This window comes from Odontesthes bonariensis, chromosome 16 (genome assembly GCF_027942865.1).
Source record: "Odontesthes bonariensis isolate fOdoBon6 chromosome 16, fOdoBon6.hap1, whole genome shotgun sequence".
In the NCBI taxonomy this organism is placed as follows: Eukaryota; Metazoa; Chordata; class Actinopteri; order Atheriniformes; family Atherinopsidae; genus Odontesthes; species Odontesthes bonariensis.
Window position 1 is genome coordinate 30757737 of NC_134521.1, and position 18481 is coordinate 30776217.

The following is an 18481-nucleotide window of genomic DNA, read 5'->3' on the forward strand; positions in this document are numbered from 1 at the left end:
TTTTTCCCCCTCTTTTCTGTCTTCTCAAACCCCAGCTGGTCGAGGCGGATGGCCACCCTTCCTGAGTCTGGTTCTGCCAGAGGTTTCTTCCTGTTAAAAGGGAGTCGTTCCTTTCCACTGTCGCCTCAGGAACGCTCAGGACGGGAGAATGGACTGAAGACAAGTTTCGGTGCAATCTGTTGGTTTCCTTAGCTAGGAAACTGTTTTTGAATTTGCTCCATATGAATGAATTGGATTATTTTGAAATCAATTATTACAATGAATTGAACTCCAATTGGCTTGAATTGGACTATATTATTTAAGTGCCTTGAGATGACATTTGTTGTAATTTGGCACCATATAAATAAACTAAATTGAATTGAATTTAACACGTTTCAGCTGGCAGCAAGTAACTGATGCAGTGGGCAGCTTCTCACTCCTTCAACAAACATGTCTGAAGATGCATCCTGTGGTTGTGGAAACAATGTTATGCTATTGTGCTCAGAAAGGCCAAACTATTGCTCTGCATCAAGCAAACAGGTCTACAAAAATTGACGAATCTGCTAAAACTGGGTTATGAATTGTCCAACACATTAATAAAACCTGGAAGGATGGAGGTCAGTCATCAGGATAAAATGTGGTTGGAAGAACGTCTGGCATGAAATCTGGAATTTAAGATTAGTTAAGTGCAAAATGATTAACAGTAGAACTCAGCATTGTTTAATAGTGAAAGTAAAGAGAGCTCTAGGTATTGGAACTAAGCAGTTGTGTAGCCTCAAGAACACAACCTTATCAACGAGGTTAATCAAAAGAATGGACTGTGGAGCAGTGGAGAAAGGTCATGCGAGTCCAGGCTGACCCTGTTCCGGATGGGTGGATTGAGGGCTGCTCCTGACTGTACAAAGTGTTATGATCTGGAGTTGCTTCAGTTGGTTAGGTCGAGGTTCAGCAATGTTGCGTGCCCAAAAAACAAGAAGTCAGCCAACTATGTGAATATACTGAATGACCAGGTTTTACCAGCACTAGATTCTTTTTCTTCCCTGATGCTTCGAGCATATTCCAGGTTTATCAGGCTAAAACTCTGGAAGTGGTTCAGGGAGCCTGAGACTTTACTCTGCGATCCAGCTTTCATCATCATTATAACATCTTGGCAAAAAGTGAATGCAACTATGGATGGAAATAAATGTGTTGGCATTAGATCGGCTTATATTAACGATGCCACGGTGAATGCCCACAGTAACCAAAGCTAAATGTGGTCCAGCAAGATATTGTGACCTATTTTGGACTCTCCTCTTTAAATAATGTACATCAGCCACTGTTTAACCACTAATGTACAATTTATCTTAAAAAGTGTTATGTAATTTGTTAGCCATTGTATATTGATGCTTAAAATTTACAACATATCACTAAATGGTTGTTATATTGAGCATTTTGAGGATAAAGTAAAAGACAGCATGTACTTGAGTAAAGTGTAATTCCACTATTGTTTCTTGAGATGATTTGAATAACAGCCGATTTTGTTTGATCGTTCTCTGGTGTAAAGAAATTTGTGTTTGGGGCTGAAAAAAGAAAGAAACCTTTTCCACTCTACTCTTGGAATAATGTTTTTAGAATAAGTGTAATTCCTGATTTGATGTTTTCTGCTTCATAATTCTTACCTTTCATGATAGCGACGACAACATTTGCACTTTTTAACGCTTAAAACAGACACGGTCGATGCTTATGCATCTGTGTTGATAACACAGCAAAACTATAGTAAGCCTTTTGTTATCTCGGTTGTCTTTGACCAGTATTAAAGGGATTATTTTGTCGCGGAGGAAAACATAAACCAATATGTGATTGTGAGGTACAATTCATTAACTGTAAATAATGTTCATTCAGCTGTGATGAATAAACATGTCATATTTCTCCAAATATCTGTACATTTAAAGCTTTTACATTTCTAGCCTGTAACACTGCTTTTCTGAGACTTTTTGTGGCACTTGGAGGTTCCAGGTCGAGGGGGTGTTACCTGGCTTAAAGACTTAAAACCATGATCTCCAAAAAAGACATAGTACATTGCAATTTAAAATTTGTTTTACTTAAAAAAGATAAAATAAAGATGTACAATTAAAATCAAAATTAGACGCTATATTACACTTGAGTCTTAAAGACGGATGGCAGGACAAGAGAGCAAGACCTGAACTATTTCAGCTGGTTTCCCCACCTACATTCCGCATTGGCATGTTTCAGATCAGAGCTAGGAGTTAACTTAATACCATGTACCAACACCATCGTTGAGTTGGTGTTGCTGAAGATGTGGCGTCTCGTATCCTATTGCAGATTGTCCCACCATTTCCAGAAGAGATGAGGACGCTTTAGTAAGCGTGAATACATTTCTGCTACAGCGTGTTCAGCCTCCCTGGAAGATCCTCAGTAATTCCGCAAAGAGTGGCTCCCCATCATGGTTCAACACACATACATACACCATTTTCTTAGAAAGTTTAAGTAACATATAGGGAGAGAAATGGTAATGTTTGATGTTGGACAAGTGTCTCCACACACATAATGGTCTAAAAGATCTACCCAGGTAGTAAATTACTGTCAACGTTTAAGACCAGGAGACAGACAATTTCTGTTTAATTTCTTGGTACAAAAAATAGATCAAAGAATGAAAAAAAAATAGTTCTATTCAGACTGCAGAAACTTGATTCATAAAGAAACTCTCTGGGTCTATGTCTGCACAGTGAGGATAGTGAATTAAGGATTGGGGGTGGAGCTAGTTAACATTCATTGTTGAATATATTTATTATTTTTTATGCAACAGGTATCAGAATATTTGGGCAGTTGATACCCCTCACATTAAATGTTTGAATGCTCCTATGTAATACAATAAGGAATTCAACACAATTTTTAATACAACCTCCCACATTTCTCCTCCCTTCAGTGGCATCATCCTTTCCATTATTGCGACGAATAAAATCTTTAAAGGTGATTTACAAAAAAGAACTGTCTCTTCACTACAATATCTGCTATGTACATCTGTTTAAAAAGCAAGCACAGTGTCTATGTACAGCAAAAGATTTCAGTTTGTTTTCCACGGAATATACATATTTACTTATTTTCACAGTTTTCTATGTTTGCTCATATATTCAGTATCAATAGATTTAATTTGAGTTTTTTTTTTTCAATACAAATATTTTTCATCCTATCTTCATGGCGTTGGGCTGCAGCTCTCCCAGTGTCACTTGTTGATATCTGGTGTGATTGTTGTCCATTGAACGCTGCTCATGTCTGTGTAGCAAATACTGTTCAGTTTGAAAACAATCTTGATTGGGGTTCAGTTTTTGCCAATTTGCAGCAATGAAACTCCCCCCCACAGTTTTGAGTGTCACGTTTACAGTTTTCTTGTCTTTATCATATATCATGATATTCATTTTCATCCTTTTTTGTTCCTCTTCATCACTGGTAAAGGTTGAATAACCAGTAGATTTTCAAGAACCTACTCTTTCACGTGGGCGCTCAGTAAAAAAAAAAAAAGTGATTGTTCTGCCTCTGGTTTCCTCAGATTTCAGAGGGATTTCACTGAGCTGCAACAAGCCCTCTGACCTCGAACAGCAGGTTTGTTTTTCCCTCCTGTCGCGCCCACTGGAGGACACCTGTTGGCTGTGAGAATCCTGTTTCTATATGGTTTGGTTCTGGTTGTGGGTGGTGGGGATATTGTCTCTGTTGTTATTGCAATAAGGCACTTGAGAGGTTTTTGGTTTTCAAGGAAGCTCAGAGGAGACTAGGGCCAAGCCGGAGCTCTGACGGATGGGAGGCCCGGAGTGGACGGCCTTGGGACAGTCGGGCGTCAGCACTCGTCCGTTTTCCCCAACGCTGCCTGTGATGGACAGACGTGCCTTGTTCCTCATGGCTTCTGTGAATGTTAGCTGAGAAGAAACACAAAGATAGAGGTTTGTGAATGGAGCAGCTGACAAGAGAAAACCTTACTCTTTGCAGATTGGAGTTATTGCAGATTATTCAGTCTGAGGAAGTGGATGCAGGACAAGTTACCTTCATAGAGAAAATATTAATCTAGCAGCATTTCCTCACCACATGTTTCCTGTCAGTAGTCAGAATTGTCCATAATATCCTCCCTACTCCTCTCTCACATCTAGACATCTCACATGTGCCTCTGCACTTACTGTGGCCAGGTGATATATCAGACCACAAACAGGCGGGGGTGGGGGGGGGGGGGGGGGGTTTGCAGCTGCCACAAAGTTGCCCTTTGAAGAGGAACTGCTGTGGCCTTTAGTTCTATCAGTTATAGAAACACTGTAGCTACAAAAAAGTAGCAGAAATTCAGGAATGGTGTGTCAACACTAAAATGTGAGAAGGAACTTTTCTTCTTCAAATTGTTGATGAAGGAATATCAGTGATATTAAGATCAGAGAAAGTTCATTCTGAGATCTGCATGGAAACAAGTAATCTGTGTTAGACAGTAGTTACTTAAAAAGTAATTTGCTTATTAGAGGCTCTAAAACTACTGTCTGATTAGGCTCCAGTTTCTGTTGAGATAAAAGAGAAAACCTGAAGCCCTCCTAACCTAGCAGAGAAAAAAAAAAGTATATATAAAAAACAATTGTGCTGTAAAGAGCTGTTTTGTGTTGGACCGCAGTTAACATTTGCCTAAATGTTTATTGGCTACAATGCTTCTGTCTCCAAGAAATTTAGGAAAAACTCCAAAGTGCAAAATTTAACAGACAGAACAGCTGCAGATTTAAATATATATACACACACAGTAAAAAAAAACACCTTTCATAGCCATTCAGAACAGTAGTCAGCACCACACAACATATATATCCATCAGTGACAGAATTATTACGAAGTGAATGATAGTTGCAGGCAGTGGGACAGGGAAGCTGACTAAGCAACAGTCAAGCTGATGAAGAGTTTGTGCTGATGGGGGACACATAATCACGCTGGACAGATATACACTGACTGAAGACATATCTGGAAGTCTAATGGTCAAAGATCTGTGGGAAATATGAAGAGCAAACGGCTCACATCAGTATAGTCATGTCAGCTCGAGGGTTAATCCATCCCACTCATGTCTACTTCAGCATTACAATGGGCAGTGCCTCAGTATGGCTTTATCAGAAAGGGCTCCCTCTGTGCTCGGGGCTGGTTTCTCATTATATTTCTTGTGCATGTTTTACATTCATCGTCTATTCTAAGTGACAGATTGAAAACAGTGATGTCCCCAAGCTACAGCGTGCGTCGTTGACGTTTAGGTGTGTTTACATGTGAGCGTGTTCAGACCCTCAAAAGGATATAAAGACCATTTATAATGAGAAAACAAGGCGCTTCAGGGGGTCAAAGTGAATGAGAGATGGACGAATGCTCTGCAGTTTGATGAAATGTCCTTACAGGTGTAGATGTGTGTGTACAGGAGAGACATTGGTCCTCATTTATCATGTTTTTTTCCCTCTAGATACACTATGCGTTTTGTATAAAAGCTGCATCATCACAGCTACGAGTGGTTTTCTTAGTCAACATGTTCGGCTTAAAATTGAGGTTAACTGTAAAGATTAGGAATATTTTCTGTGGTTCTTGTGTTGTTTCTATGCCAGTAAATCAACTTAAATTTAGTTAATCTGCATAAACGTGCATGTTCATCCTCAGACTTTGATGAGGGTGATCAATCATTCATCACCTTCTTCCAGCATTATCTTACGATTAAGATTAACTTCCCACTGAGTTCAGAATGAGCAATACATGTTTGCTTTTGGCAGGAAAATGAGTCTCACGGTTTGATAAATGAGGGCCAACCTCTGCAGCTACAAAAGCCGCAAAGCAGGGAGAGGTGACATCATGTCTGAGGATGACTCATTACTTCCTGTCACACTGAGAAAAAGCTCAAACGCAGACTGGGACGTCACATGACCACATAGTGAGCGGACACAGAAGTGGGAAGCATTTTGCCACTGGTCACGACAGTCACTCAGCACGGTGAAGCTACCACAGAATATGATGGGATTCACTTACAGTCACTGTGCAGGGAGCTAGTAAAGGGGACCAAAGGCTTGGGAAGACCTTTCTACCCATCTACATCTTATCAGCTTCCCCGTCGCTGCCATAATCATTGAAAACCTCACTAAACTCGGCTAAGTTGTGGATGCTGGGTCTTGGACTCTGGCTTTGGCTAGGCTCTGGGCTATGGCGGGGGTTGCCTGAGTGGCAGGGGTAGCAGTGGTGTTGGGGATGGTTGTAATGGGGGTGTTGGGACGGGGATTGGGACTGGGGCTCCACCTTCATTCTCTTGGCCTCGTTGCGTGACTTGTAGCAGAATTCGATGAGGGCGACCAGCATGGCCAGACCTAGGCCCCCGACTAGGATGTAGAAGACCCCCGCCACGTTGCTTAGGCTGAGGGCCTGGGATGACTTGTCCTGTAGCCGGCCAGGAGAAGAACAAACACAAGTCAGCACTAGTTTTAGCAGGGGCGACACACATTCACTAAACACATTAGTCAAGGCAATTAGGAAAAAAAACACTTCAAACTTTCAGCATGCACACACACACACACACACACACACACACACACACACACACACACACACACACACACACACTCAACCCATCACACTCACAGTCCTCCCTTTATTTTTCACTACACTATCTCTAACCTACCAATTAACTTTTGCACAGTAGCCATACCTATCAATGATCTTCACACTCACCTAAAAAACTTTTACCTAACACAGTAAGTCAGTTTAACCAAATTACAAACAGTATTTTTTCTCACTCCCTCTCCCCCATGGCAGCAGACAGTATTGATCATTTCATGATAACGTAAGATTTCTTCATGACAGCCTAGTTAAAGTATAAAGCAAAAGGAGTGCTTACTACGCTCAACCTACTACTGTAGGTAGTCATGTGGACAAAATCTCAAAATATTTCAAAAACCTTGTTAAATGTGTGGAAATATGAACAAGTGAGTCGTGTCTACATGTTCAACTCAGAATGCAGCCTGTGAGGATTATTTTACATGCCGCTGGCTGCCAAAGCTTTTCAAATAGCTTGAGCTGTGTGTCACAGCCACAGCTGCAGTTCTAACGGATGATACCGATGATAAAAAGTCCAAATCATCTGAGTGAGTGTTCCATGATGCAGGATTAATGGCTTGGCAAGCAACGCTAAGCTGAAAGTCAAGAATTTATTTAGTGTCATGAAGGTGTCCCTCTTTCAACTCGGCTAAATCACCATAGTAACTTAGACTCATTATGAGCATTTTTTTGTAAAAGTTATAGATTAAATTGTTTGAAAAAATCTACAGGCCTTTCCCGATTATTGTCCTGATGATATCCCAGATATCAAAATCCGACTGAAACAACATTTAAATGTATTGAAAGAGGACCTGTAATCAAAGTCAAAGTGATTAATTGATGCTGACTAACTGACAGAAAATTAATAACTCAACCATCGTCTTCAAAGTCGCTCAGTGTACCACATTCATCCTACACGTTGATCAAACCAAATGGGTTAGGGTCAAATGTCCAAACCTCTTTAGCCTGAGATTGTATTACCAAAGACACTACGCAGTGACAGTAAAACTCAAAGTAGGTTGTGCATCATGTCACCATCATAAGGACCTTTGTCGTACCCGTTATCTTTGAGTGGAGATTTTAGTTTTGACAAGCCTGGTAACAGCTCAACATTCCTGGTTAAAGCTCAACAACTATCTTCTCACGATTCATAGATTAGTGGTATTCACCTGTCACTTTGCCCTCATACAGCATCCTTGTCTGTTCCCAGGCAAGTTGTCAAAAAACATTTGTTTACCTGAGGCAAGTGAGAAAAACTTGTTTTTGTGATTTGGATCAACTGGCTCTTTAATGTTCCTTCATATTCAAATAAACTACCTGTCTTTTAGTCCCAGTCTTTACCTTTTAACCCCCTTTTTTCCCCAAATGGATCCAGCTCATCTCTCTGAACTCGTTGTTCCTACCTGCAGTTTATCTCCCTCTGATAAATCACCCACATCCGTTAGGTGCATTCAGCTCATGACCTCTTGCTACGAACAACTGCCTCTCATGCTAATTCCTGTTTGTAGGTGACAGTGTGTGTGTCCTGCACTGCAGGGATCTGAATAAAAAGACATTGCTGATGTGGAAGGTGCATGCTGCTTTGTTTAAAATGCGGCAGCCCTCTCCATGCTCCAGTGCATCAGTAGCATTGATCAGTCTCGATTGTGCTAAGGCTGAGGCATACAGTACTACTGACATCATGTGTGACATACATTTATGTCTGAACATGCCTGGAGACCGTCTTTTAGTGACGGCCGATGTCTGTGTGAACATTAGCTGTTGTTAAACCATCACTTGTGTTCATGCCTTGTGTCTGTCATGCATCCCTCGGCTAAGCCTCTACCTGCATGTCTGTCACTGGCTGTTTCTCAGACTACTATGTGTGTATCTTATCAGCCAGCCTGCTACAGTACAGCCAGCACGACAAAAGTGTGTACAGAGACAAAGAGAGGAGGGGAGGCTCCCAGGCTGGTGGAGACTGACCTTACTTCCAGAGTCCTTGGGTCCACACTCCCCTTTATCGTACCACCATTTGTTTTTCAGTTTGTCTAAGACTCCTGCTTCACTCAGTTTCAATACGGCAAGGTTTACAGGCGTTCTTCAAATCACGGGGAAGGGTGGGGTGGGGAAAATAACATAAATAACATCATAGGACATGTTATTTTATGTTATTCAATCAGAAGAAGCCCAACAAGAGCAGCTCAGTACTCTTCATAAAGTGACGAAGCCGAGAAGAGGCCCCACTTAAGCTACATGTCTCTTTGCTCATTGATTTGAGATACCTATCTCCAGGGTTGGGTTTATTGGGAGCTATCTAAGGGAGGGGGCAGAGCTAACAGACATATAAATGTGGGACCCCGGCTGCATCGCTTTTCTGGAACAGGCACATACTGCCGGGACCTTTCTCAAAACAACCATGGAGGCTAGTACTGTCAAACCAAAACTATTGGCTCAGTTAAACTCACTGCAGCACCAAAACCACCAGGAACAGGATTATTATAATTTTCCAAGAGGTGTTTTTTTTTGGAAGAAAGCAATTTTACCCAAGTTTAAGATTTTTCTTTTTCCATTACCCTGTAAGCACAACAGCAAATATTTCTGCTTCAACAGTACTCGCCCTCCTCTTCAGATTAAAAGCCGCAGTTTCATAATCATCTGCGTTTCTCTTGGCAGTCGACCCGGCAGATGCTCCTGTTACCAACAAACATTTCTCTTATACCCACATCAAGGTCACATGGGCATAGCGACATAGCGGCTAACCTTCTCGCCACCGCCTCCGCTGCCACACTCTCCTTTGTCGTACCACCACTTGTTTTTCAATTTGTCCAACAGTCCTTGCTCATTGAGTTTTAACACTGCCAGGTTAACTGCACTTCTTGAAAACGATAAAACATATTTGGTGAGAGGGGTGAGTATGCTGTCCAATTTGGGAGGAAAGGAAGAGAGGGGGAAGGGGAAGGGAGGAGTAGCATTAAGTGAGGGATAAGGGTGGAAAAGTGCATTATTCCCATTCAAGTACCCAAAAACAGACTAAAGACAAATCTCTCTCCTTATATGTGCTGTCCTTTGTAAAACTAAGCTTTTTGTGTTTGTGTAATAACAAAGGCCGGTGAAAAAAATACACCCTATGGCCTGAAATTTCCACACAACCCCTTAATTATTATAGACATGAAGTACAGTTTGATAGTCTATAATAGTAGGTGCTTAACATCTGAAATAGATGCCATGAGACTGTCGCTAAATGTTCTCTCCTTGTGACATCACTGTAGCATTAGTAACCATGAAAACAGAAGTGAGACTAGTTGGATTGAGTGAAAAGTGTGTCGTCGGACATGTGGTTAATGGTTGCCCAAACTTAAACAAGTATTATTTTTTATCATACAACTAACCAAGTGGTTTTGTTGATTTAACATAAAAGTAATTATTTAGGTTCTGAACCTAAATAATTTGTTTGGTTGCCAAATCATGAGAAAATAGGAGGTTTGTTTAAATATAAATGAATAGATCTGTTACATAAATGTAATGAAGGAGGTTTGTTGACTGAAACTAACTAAGAAGGTGCTTTGTTGTCATCTTAACCAAAACACATTGGTCTTTTTGCAGAAATTCAACCAAATTTAGTTTCCTGGGTACAAATCTTTTTCAACAGTTTTTCTGACTCGTCATTTAACATGACGATCACTGCACTGTGCTTACAAAAATGAAGCTAATTGGGTTCTCATTGCATTTATGCTATGACCCCTCTCTATGCTCACTGACCTTGCAGGAGTCTGTTAGTGGAGAGTGGATAAGTTGTCTTAGTTAACTGCACTATATGTTGTGGCTGTTGAGCTGCATTGGGACAATTACAATGCACCACCAAACACTCCAGGCCAGGTAAGTGATGAGTTGGAGGTGAATTCTTTTTTCTTTTTTACTTTACGGTGGAGATGTGGGGTGCTGAAAGCAAAGCTTAACTGTTGATGTAGACAAACAGATTCCTTCTACAAAGACCTAACTTACTTTGGCTCGCACTTAAAATTGATTAATTAATTTGAATTTTTCAATTTTCAATTCAATTCAATTCATTTTTATTTATATAGTGCCAAATACAACAAATGTCATTTTGAAATTATTGTTTTATTTAGCTACACTAGCAATGCAGCATAAAAAAATAATTACAATGAATCTTTAAAAGGACACTTACAGTCCCCAAAGGTTGATTCCTCTGGATTTGTCTTTATCACTTGTCCTGTTTAAGTTGATATATCTAAAATATCATTAACCTATTATGTTTGACATTGTGATTGCCTGGGAAAACAATGAAGTGTAACGGAACACAGACAGATGGTTCCTTTGAGTACACTTTGCTTCAAATTACAGCACCATAAGCCAAATAAGTTGGCACCCATTCCTAACGGAGAGGAAATTATCCAATTTAAAATATTACATTCTGGCAATCAGCACAGTCTGTCCCAAAAGTATTGGCATTGGCCAGCTTCTTAAGAAACAAACACCTCCAAATAATTTGGAACTGTTCTACATATGTATGTAGTGTGTGTATGCCAGCCAAAACAAAGCTCCCAGGATTTCAGAGCATTAAGCTGTTCTGGAAAATCATCTTTAGCTTCCAAAAAAATACCCTTGAAAAGCTTTTTAAAATAATTGTGCATCATAATTTCATGGGTTTGTCTGAAGGCTGCTGTAGTGATGTCTGGAGATAGTGCAGCGGGAGGGAGAGATTTGCCTCAGCGTGTATTCTGATCCTTTTTATTTATTTGTATCATTATGAAAAATAAAAAACCCTAAACATTCAGCAATGGGGTTGATTAGAAACAGAAATCAACACAGCTAATATCTCAGTTTAGCTGGCAAATTTTGATTGTGGAACCATGAGAAATAACAGCCGTTGACCACCAATGCTGCCAGCTCTCGATGGTGCTGGTGTGTTTCCTCACTGATATCAAGACAAGTGGCTGACAGAAAATGATAATCCTCAAAACAACAGGGTGAAGGCCTGGAGGAGAGTGCCGTGATCTGTCAGGGACTCGTTCTGGATAAAAACAGCAACTGGAAACCAGTACCAGTCTGGCTACAAATCAAACCACTGCTCTACCCCCGGCTTTGTGGGCAGAGGAATTTACAGAAAATAACTAACAGGGTTGAGTTTATTGGCTGTGAGGGGTTGGCTGCTTTGGAACAAATTACTTTGTTGGTACATGGTACAAAAATCAAGTGAGAACTCGTGCTTTGTTTTCAGTGCACCCTCTTATCGATAAATGATCAGTGATAAAAAATACTATAAAATTATCCTTTTATTCAACAGAGTTGCTTAGACCCTTCATAGAAAAATATATTTTTGGGTTATGTTCTCACACCAGAAATAAATAACACAGATACAACTAGGTCTTCAGTATACCTATCCAGTCCTCTCAGTAAGACCTTGCAGGATTTGATCAATGAATGTGCTGATTGAAAGTGTAACTCCCCATAGTAATGCCACTGTATTCTGAGGCAGGTCTGTAAATCCCACTACATGCAGGAGGCAGAGTCACTCAGGGCTGAACATTCAAATGGCTCCCACAACTCTACTGCAGTCTTAGTTGAAAACAGAGGAAAAGTCGATTTTAAAGGAAAGCTAAAGTTGCATCAGCTAAATTTCTCATACTAATTACATTTAAAAAAAAATGCAGATTATCTTCTAGGTAAGACATTTTAAGTCAAGTCAAGTTCACAAGAGCTTCCAGCATGCCAATGGAACATCTTTGCACAAACAGCAAGCACAAGCACAAGCACAAGCACAAGCACAAGCACAAGCACAAGCACAAGCACAAGCACAAGCACAAGCACAAGCACAAGCACAAGCACAGTGATTTACCTTGTGTGGAGAGCTGTAAGGGAAATAAAATTAAGCAAAACCTACCCCTGCATCATCACAACCAAGCTTTGCATGCATGCAACAAATACAGATGTCTAAAAGCTGCTCTAAAACAAACACATGAAACACCCCACCCACCCACACCAAGCAATAAGAAAGGCGGCACACCAGGGAAGGTGGAATACCATAACAACACGTAGAACATATTGTTACACTATTCCACCCACCTTAACTGTGAACCCTTGGGTGTGGCTACTCCATAGCCTTTGGAGTCCAAGTTGCCTCCGACTTTCATTGTGTCGCAGGGCTTGCGTTGCTCTGTGTACTCATTCATAGTGGACTCCAGCAGGAAGGCGTATTTCCCTTTGGACTTGCGGACCCGCGCCACGCCCTCAGCCGTGGTCTTAGTGAAGACTGTGGGTTCGGCAGACTTCATGTATCCCCACATCTTCTCATAGACGGCAATCTTGGACCGCTGTGAAGTTTTTAGGGGGTTGGAGGTTGAAAGGTAGATGGTGTGAGAGATGGACAAAACATATCCACATAGACATACCCACAACAGAGCGGCAGTGCAACCCCTAGCTCATTCTGTGGGTTAACTAGAAAATCAAGAGCAATCCAGAACTAGAGGCCTTTGATTTGGCCTTTGTCCAGGCTTTTTAAATATACTGAAAGTTATTGAGACCTCCATCCCAATACAATTGCAGTATTGGGATGAATACTATTCTAACAGACCAAAACCTCTCCTTTATCAATCTGTGTGTGCATAGTATTGCAAAAACATGACCAAGTACCTTTTCTCTGAGAAAGTTGTGTGTAATGCTGCACAGATTGGTGTGAAATAAATTTAATGGTTGTTTTTACTGCAAATTGACATGAGACGTTTGTCATGAAAAAGAGAATTTTAAGACACCTTTAAAGCCTGCGAGCAGTGCCGCACATTTCTAACAGTGTGACCTGATATACTGACAAATTTAAGACTTTCAGATTTTTGCTTTACTCGAGACTTTTATAGACTGTGCATTATACATGCCTGCAGAGCATAAATACATTTGTAAAGAATGTGCCTTCCAATACACAGCATGCAGTTATGATAAACTGTCTTAAGAATTTAGAACTGCTATGCCAGAGGGGGGAAATGTTTATTAAAATGTGTCTTTGCATATGTTCTTGAGACATATGACATCATCAGACAGAGATAACTGGTACAGTTAGGGAGGAAGAAACACCCCAAGGCTTCTCCTGGGCCTGACACATTAACTCTGGCAAGGGAAAGAATACTGGGTGGAAAACAGTACATCTTAACCTACTGCATACATTTCAGTTCAGAGTGATGCTGTCATGGTGACATGGGCCCCAAACAACAGCTGCTCCTCAAAATTACATGTATATATGTATATTGCTATTTGCCACATTACATTTCTGTCAAACTACATAATATTTGCATTAAATGTGAATAAGACTGCATGTTCAGCCCATTCACTGATGTGTTAAAAGATGTAAGCACTGCATGGGACCCACGGTATTTAGTGGTCTACTCCAAGAAAGGTAGGGGACCCCCTACCTTTCTTGGAGTAGACCACTAAATACCGTATCAGCAACTCACCCTGAAGAACTCTTTGGTCGAACCAGAGTCCAGAGTGCCGTAGGCAATGTCTGTCTGCTTGGCCAGATCCTCAGCACTCTCAATGGGGGAAACCATCCTCTCCACAGTGAGGAAAGCAGCCAGGTTAGCCGTGTAGGACGAGATGATAATGAGGGTGAAGAACCACCACACACCTCCAACAATTCGTCCAGATAATGATCTTGGAGAGTGAAAGGAAGGAGGAGAAAGAACAGTGCCGGGAAAGTGGGGGGAATAACGAAGTTGGGCAAGATAAAAAAAAATAAGAGGGAAGGAAGGGGTGAGAGGAGGGAGCCGCAAGAAAGTAGAGCAGGGAAATGATGATTGGAGTGTTTTAAAAGGTAAAAATAGGATTAAGAGGAGAGGAGGGTGAGATAAAAAGACAGAAAATAGTAAGTCAGTGAAACGCTACAAAATGCAGTGAAAGTGTAAACAACTGGAATGAGGTATGACTGAGTAAAACATGAAGGGCCATCCCTGAAGATAGAAAAGATGCTGGTGTAAAACCACAAGGTGGTGCCCTGACACCATTTGATGCTAACACAGCTGTAGTTACCTTTCATTAGAGCAGACCGGCTTATAAAAGCCCCCCATGTTTGCGTTGACCAGCTTTGGTAAAGAAAAGGTGTAAACTGCTCATGTCCCTGCTTCCCCACCCCATCTTTTTGTTTACTGGTAAGATGAAAAGAGCTGCAGGTCCCCTGGCCAGTAGATCAGCACCGCTGTTCTTTTCTTGTGTTTTCTCTCTCTCTCTCTCTCTCGCTCGAGGGAGACAGATAGCTCGCTGCTCAGGAGCAGCGGAAGGTCGTGAGGAGAATCTTAAACCATAAATGCTGCATTGAGGAGAACAAACAAGATCTCCCCTTGGTGCAAATCAAACAGCAGAGGATACAAACCCCTCAGGCCTCCATGTCAGATGGAGAGAGATGGGGATATGAGGAGGGGAGGAGACGGGTATCTACAACAGTCAGTGTTTTCTTGGCATCTATTTCACTGTCTTTTTACAGTCTTGTCAAATTCTTGTGTTCTCAATACAGACAGGACACCGTTTACAAAAAAACATCCTTTTATTCAACTGACTCCTTCTCTACATCTCCTCTTTGACCGGGTGCTCAAACACTGGAAATTACTTTGATTATCAACAGAGCAAAATTAAGGGTCCTTTAAATTATTTTACCAAATCACAGGATTCTGGCAAAATAACCAAATAATCACAGAGGAAGCCTCAGTTTTCATGGTCAGTGCAGATGCAAGTGCCTGTAGCAGCTCCCAATAAAGAAGTGCTGCAGTGGAGCATGTCTCCAACACACACAGAGGGAACTTTGCCCATGAAACAGACTTATTGATGTATTAGCTCTGGATTTGAATACAAATGATTTCTCTCGCCTCAACCCTATTTTTCCTCTGCTTGAGTTTATTTCTGTGGCATTTGAGCAGAAAGAATTTTACTGTGTAAAAAAAAAAAAAAAAAGCAGCAAAAGAGGTGGAGGGTGTGCCTGATGAGATGCATGCATGAGTTCAATCCTCTTTCGTCTCTTGTTTCCTTTTTTTCCTTTCCTTCCAGCCAAAATCCTCTCATTCTCTGTATCTGGCTGTCCCCATCCTTCTCCTTCTTGCTGTATTTATACAGAATCAGCAGTGGGTTTTGGGACTGCAATAAAAGGACTAGAGGACGAAAGTCTCTTTGCCGTCCCTTCAATTCTCTGTGCTGTGTGTTTGCTGGCTGATACCACTGACTTTGATCCACAGTGACACACTGCTGTGTCTTGATGGGTCTGCAGTAAACAGAGGCAGTGGGGGAGGGGTTACAAAAGCTCAGCACTGGGAATTTGGGTAATTTTCCTGCCAGTATTTTCTTTTTTCTCCATAATCCTCTAACTATTGTGGATTACAAAGGATATACTTCCTCATACTGATTAAAATTACGTTTTAAAATAAATACTATTCATTCTAAGCCAGTTTTAATCTGACACAAGATGTAATTTATTCAATATCATCACTATCTATCTATCTTACTTTGAAATATTTTCATTGAAGTTTAGAATACAAGTTCTTTTAAAATGATGTCCTGATTTGTACATGTTTCATTGATCAGGTTCTCTTTCCTTTGAATGAACTCCACCAGTGCAGGTGATAGTTTTCAATATTTAAACTTCAGAAGACCACATGAACAAAAGTCCAACACTAGGAATCACCACCCTGTTTCTCTGATTTCCTGTCCACTTTGTGTGTCTGAGTTACAGTTTGGTCATTTATTGGTGGCAAAGCTTAACAGCGATTCAAACTGAAACAATCGAGCCCCTTAAACTGGATATTAACACCTCTAAGAGAAGAAGATTACAGAGTTATGCAGGTGACTAAGGCTACGTGCCCACGACAACGGTAACGACAGATAAACGCAGAACATTTCGACAGATGTGCCTATCTTGCACACGGCGACGGCGTTTTTAGGAGTTCAAAACGGAGAAAACGCAAACGCCCTCCAGAGTGGAGATCTTGAAAACGATCCAACCTCTCGTCGCCGTAGGAACAGTTCAAAACGCAGAAGTGCGTTTTTTGCACACGTTAAGTGGGTAGTTCTCCATGAACGACTCCCATATCTCACTATATTTATTTTGGACACTCTCCCAATCCACATTATCCACTGCCTTCCTGGCTTTGTAGTTCAGTGTCGTGTTCAGGAGCAACTGGACCTCATCATCTGTCCAAACAAAGTTTGAAGGCGTACTGTTGTTGCCGCCGCGCTTCGCCATTTTCTTCCAACTGACGCGGAGGAAGTAGCCACAAAACAGGCATTTCTCATATTTATTAATATATAACAATATAACTCATATAACAATACCAAAGGTATTGTTGCTACTGCCACCTACGTCCGGGGTGTGCATACTACATCGGCAAACTGCGAGTTTTATACGTTTTCCCTGTTCCCATGGGTAGACAGATATCCACCCCAAGACGCTCATGAGAACGCAGATAAATTGTGGAGGAAAAAAACGGACATCTGTGTTTATGCTTCAGAGCGTTGTCGTGGGCACGTAGCCTTATTAATGATGAAGCCAGTAACTTCTGTACATCATGTGTCTTGTTGTTGCTAATAAATCCAATGAAAAAAAACAAAACAGTCTGTAAGTTATTGTATCTCCAATGTTTCAAGCTAGTATGATTTGTAAAATGGAATAGGTAGTAGACAGCTGGGCATTGCAAATAAAGAAAACAGGAGTTTGGGACAATTTTAAATTGTGGATTAACATAAAAAGTGTTTACAGCTGCAGGACAGTTACCTCGTAAGTTAGCACAATACTTGCAAGATTTACAAGCTCACAACAGTTTATTTGTGACCGAGGCAAGATTGTTTCTGACCAATTAACCTCCCTCACTGGCAGCAACATGCAGTTTTAAATGTTATAGCGGTCAAAAATTGCTGTCATGATTTGTATTTGAAATACCACCCAAAAGCAGCACTCAACAAGCATTGTTGGCACGAGAAGGAACCATACTTTTGTTTCTTCTGTTTCACACAAAAACAAAACCAAAGGTAGAGTTAAAGTAGGGAATCCAAAATCATATCATCCAAACAAAATAGGGCTGAAGCAGAGACAAGATCGGAGGATCAATAAAAATTCAAACAAACAGGGCAGAAAGCAGACAGGAACTAAACATGTTGTTTAGATGAGAATCTGGCAAAAGTATAAAGAAAACCGGAGGTTAAAATGACCTTATGGTAGTTATCACAACAAACGATGGCAATCAACTCAAACCAGGTGTAAAGCACAGAGAAGGAAAGCAAAGGGAACCAGAATGGACAAAGGAAAGCTATTTCAAACCAAATCAGGAACCTGACACACTAAAAGACTATCTAAGCAATAACACAACCAAAAGCAGAAACCCTGACAAATGGAAGCTTCTAGAGGTCAGTGTATATGGTGGTATAACATCTGTTCAATCAGAACTGAATAGGATTTCTTCACTGAAACAAGCGCAAAGAATGACACTGAAGGATTGTCTCGAAAGAAAGAGGTTTTTGCTTTTCTCCCAACTGACTTCAGTAACTGTTTCATCAACTGGGACTTCAGGTTAGCAGAAATGTGAGAGAATAGATCACAAAGATGGAATCCAGTGCAACTGTGTGACTTATTGACTGGTATTCAATAAGTTTTGGACATTAATTTGTTTGTTGGATATTGCACTCAAATGTTTTGCAATCTTTTTGCTGTCTTTTGCACTGACTGCATACAGTATCAATCGGTATAAGTGTAAGAGCAGATCTATGTTAATTGTTGTGTGTAATTGTCAGATTGTGATTGGCGGGTCAGCCTATATATCGCATGTATCTTTGGGGGCTCGTCAGGTGTTTCCGGAATAACAAACAGTTTTTGACCGCTGTGCAGCATCACTTTGCTTTGTGTGGATGTAACCATGAGATATGTGATTTAGAGCATGAGATGCAAATTAAATGGAGTTGTTTGCATCAA

The 18481-nt window shown here is 40.8% G+C and overlaps 1 protein-coding gene across 5 annotated transcripts in view; it reads right to left on the bottom strand.

Moving 5' to 3' along the window:
- Window positions 1–2087: 2087 nt before the first annotated feature.
- Window positions 2088–18481, bottom strand: part of gria4b (glutamate receptor, ionotropic, AMPA 4b) — a 182376-nt gene continuing 165982 nt past the window's right edge. The window contains exons 12-16 of one of the 5 annotated variants that reach the window (XM_075486908.1): window positions 13992–14190; window positions 12613–12860; window positions 8512–8626; window positions 6253–6390; window positions 2088–3890 (exon numbers count right to left, since the gene is read on the bottom strand). In XM_075486908.1, coding sequence (XP_075343023.1) covers window positions 3726–3890; window positions 6253–6390; window positions 8512–8626; window positions 12613–12860; window positions 13992–14190 — 865 coding nt within the window. In that variant the 3' untranslated portion in view covers window positions 2088–3725. Of the gene's footprint in view, window positions 3891–5988; window positions 6391–8511; window positions 8627–9288; window positions 9404–12612; window positions 12861–13991; window positions 14191–18481 lie in introns of those variants that run through there. The other 4 variants (XM_075486907.1, XR_012773131.1, XR_012773130.1 and 1 more) reach the window with 4 other exon arrangements.